Source organism: Microtus ochrogaster, unplaced genomic scaffold, assembly GCF_000317375.1.
Source record: "Microtus ochrogaster isolate Prairie Vole_2 unplaced genomic scaffold, MicOch1.0 UNK4, whole genome shotgun sequence".
In the NCBI taxonomy this organism is placed as follows: Eukaryota; Metazoa; Chordata; class Mammalia; order Rodentia; family Cricetidae; genus Microtus; species Microtus ochrogaster.
Genome location: NW_004949102.1, coordinates 16,315,743 through 16,317,578, shown reverse-complemented (window position 1 = coordinate 16,317,578; position 1,836 = coordinate 16,315,743). Strand labels below are relative to the sequence as shown.

The 1,836-nt window shown below is 48.3% G+C and overlaps 1 protein-coding gene across 4 annotated transcripts in view; it reads right to left on the bottom strand.

Annotated features, from left to right (window-relative positions):
- Positions 1-1,836, bottom strand: part of Adck2 (aarF domain containing kinase 2) — a 15,871-nt gene that overhangs the window by 12,234 nt on the left and 1,801 nt on the right. For all 4 annotated transcript variants that reach the window (XR_003378567.1, XM_005365857.2, XM_005365858.3 and 1 more), the window contains exon 2: positions 1,093-1,239. Coding sequence is in view for 3 of the 4 variants with exons in the window: in XM_005365857.2 (XP_005365914.1) it covers positions 1,093-1,239 (147 nt within the window). In the remaining variant the exon portion in view is untranslated. The remainder of the gene's footprint in view (positions 1-1,092; positions 1,240-1,836) is intronic.

The window sequence follows — 1,836 nt, the reverse complement described above, 5'->3', positions numbered from 1 at the left end:
TTTACCCTGAGGCACAAAGAGAGACTGCATTTCCCAAGTGCTCTCTGGCTGGCAGGCTGGAAGGAAGAGATTTTCCCACCTCCTGGCCAGTCCATAAAATCTCTTACATCTTCCATGTCCGCACGATTCCACACCGACTATGGAGATGGAACTGGGGAAGAGCACAAACGACAAGCGCCAGAGAGACACAATCTCAAAACTCCAGCCAACAGACTGCCTAGAAGGGCAAGACCGAGCTCTGGGCTGAGTGACTGCCTTCGTTTCCTGCTCCCAGCCACCCCATAAAGCCTGCTAACTGGAGAAAATGCGTAAGGCAGGTCTTTCTTTAAAAGATGTTATCTATTACCTTCTCTAAATAAAGCACAATTTAAAGATTCAATTCTGGGCCAGCGAAATGGCTCAGTGGGCAAAAACACTTGGTGCCATGGGAGTGTCAGTCTCAAAGACTCACCCTGAGGAAGGAGAGAACTAGCTCCTCAAAAGTGCCCTCTGGGAGCTGGAGTGATGGCTCAGAGGTTAAAAGCACTGACTCTCCTTCCAGAGGTCCTGAGTTCAATTCCCAGCAACCAATGGTAGCTCACAGCCATCTGTAATGAGATCTAGTGTCCCTTTCTGACATGCAGGCAAACATGCAGACAGAACACTGTATACATAATAAATAAATAAATCTTTTTAAAAAAGTCCTCTGACTTATGCATATGCCTCCCCATCTCCATATACCACACAAGAATAAATAAAATGTAAAATAAACAAATGTCAAGGTTCAATTTTTGTCTCTATTCCTTGGCCTCTGTGGTGATAGCATTACAGTTCTGGTTTTCCAGTTTACTGGCCGGGCCAATCTTGCAGAGAAAATGGATCCTAAAACCACTCCAAAGAGCTCCCTCTTCCCTCAAGTTACCTGAGTATATGCAAGAAATAGCCTACCTGTATGAAACTGGTGGACTGGGCCCTTCTTTGTTGCATCAACGAGCAGTACCCACATTGACTAACAGCTCTCACGCTCTGTGAACACACTGGGAAATGACCTGCCCGTTCACCTGCTCGGAAGAACTATGGTAGGTGCTATTTACAGCAGAGAGAAGGAGTCACCTGTTGGACCATGAGCTTCTCAAATTCCTCCACAATCTCAGGCAAGCTAAGCCATTTGACTCCGGGTAAAAGCCCCAGGGCTTGGCTACCGATCTTCATCAGCAGTAAATCCATGTACACCTGAGTGAGCAGGCCAGGGTGTAACACCTGCCAGACAGAACCAGGAGACAAGACAGAAATCAGGAGACGGCATCTGACCTAGTAAGCACCGACTCCCACCATAGAAGAACCAGAGCCTCTCCTCAAATCAAGGGTCGTAACCCATGATGCTCCGGGGTGGTGGTCCCGCCACTCAAGATTTTGGAAATAGCAAAATCCAAGTCATTTTCCCCCTCCCTCAGACTATTCATACCACCCCCACAAAGTCAGGAAATGAAACCAGGGTCTGTAGTGGAGGAAGACACCTTGAATTCCAGCACACAGGAGGCGGAGGCAGGCAGAGCTCTGTGGTCCTTCCTCCACAGTGAGCTCTGGGACTACCAAGGAAACAACTTGAGCCTGGAGGCCTAGCAGCACCAGTGATCCCTGATACTTGGGAGGGAAGAGTCATAGGTTCAAGACCTGTCTGGGAAACTAACTTCGCAAGGCCTTGTCTCCAAAACAGAAAGTAGAATGAAGCTCAGTGGCATAGCATGTGTGAACTAAATTTGATTCCATCCTAGGTTCAATCTTCACTACCACAAAGAGATGAGGGAGGGAGAGAGGGAGAGAGGGAGGGAGGAAGGGAGGGAGAGAGGGAGGGAG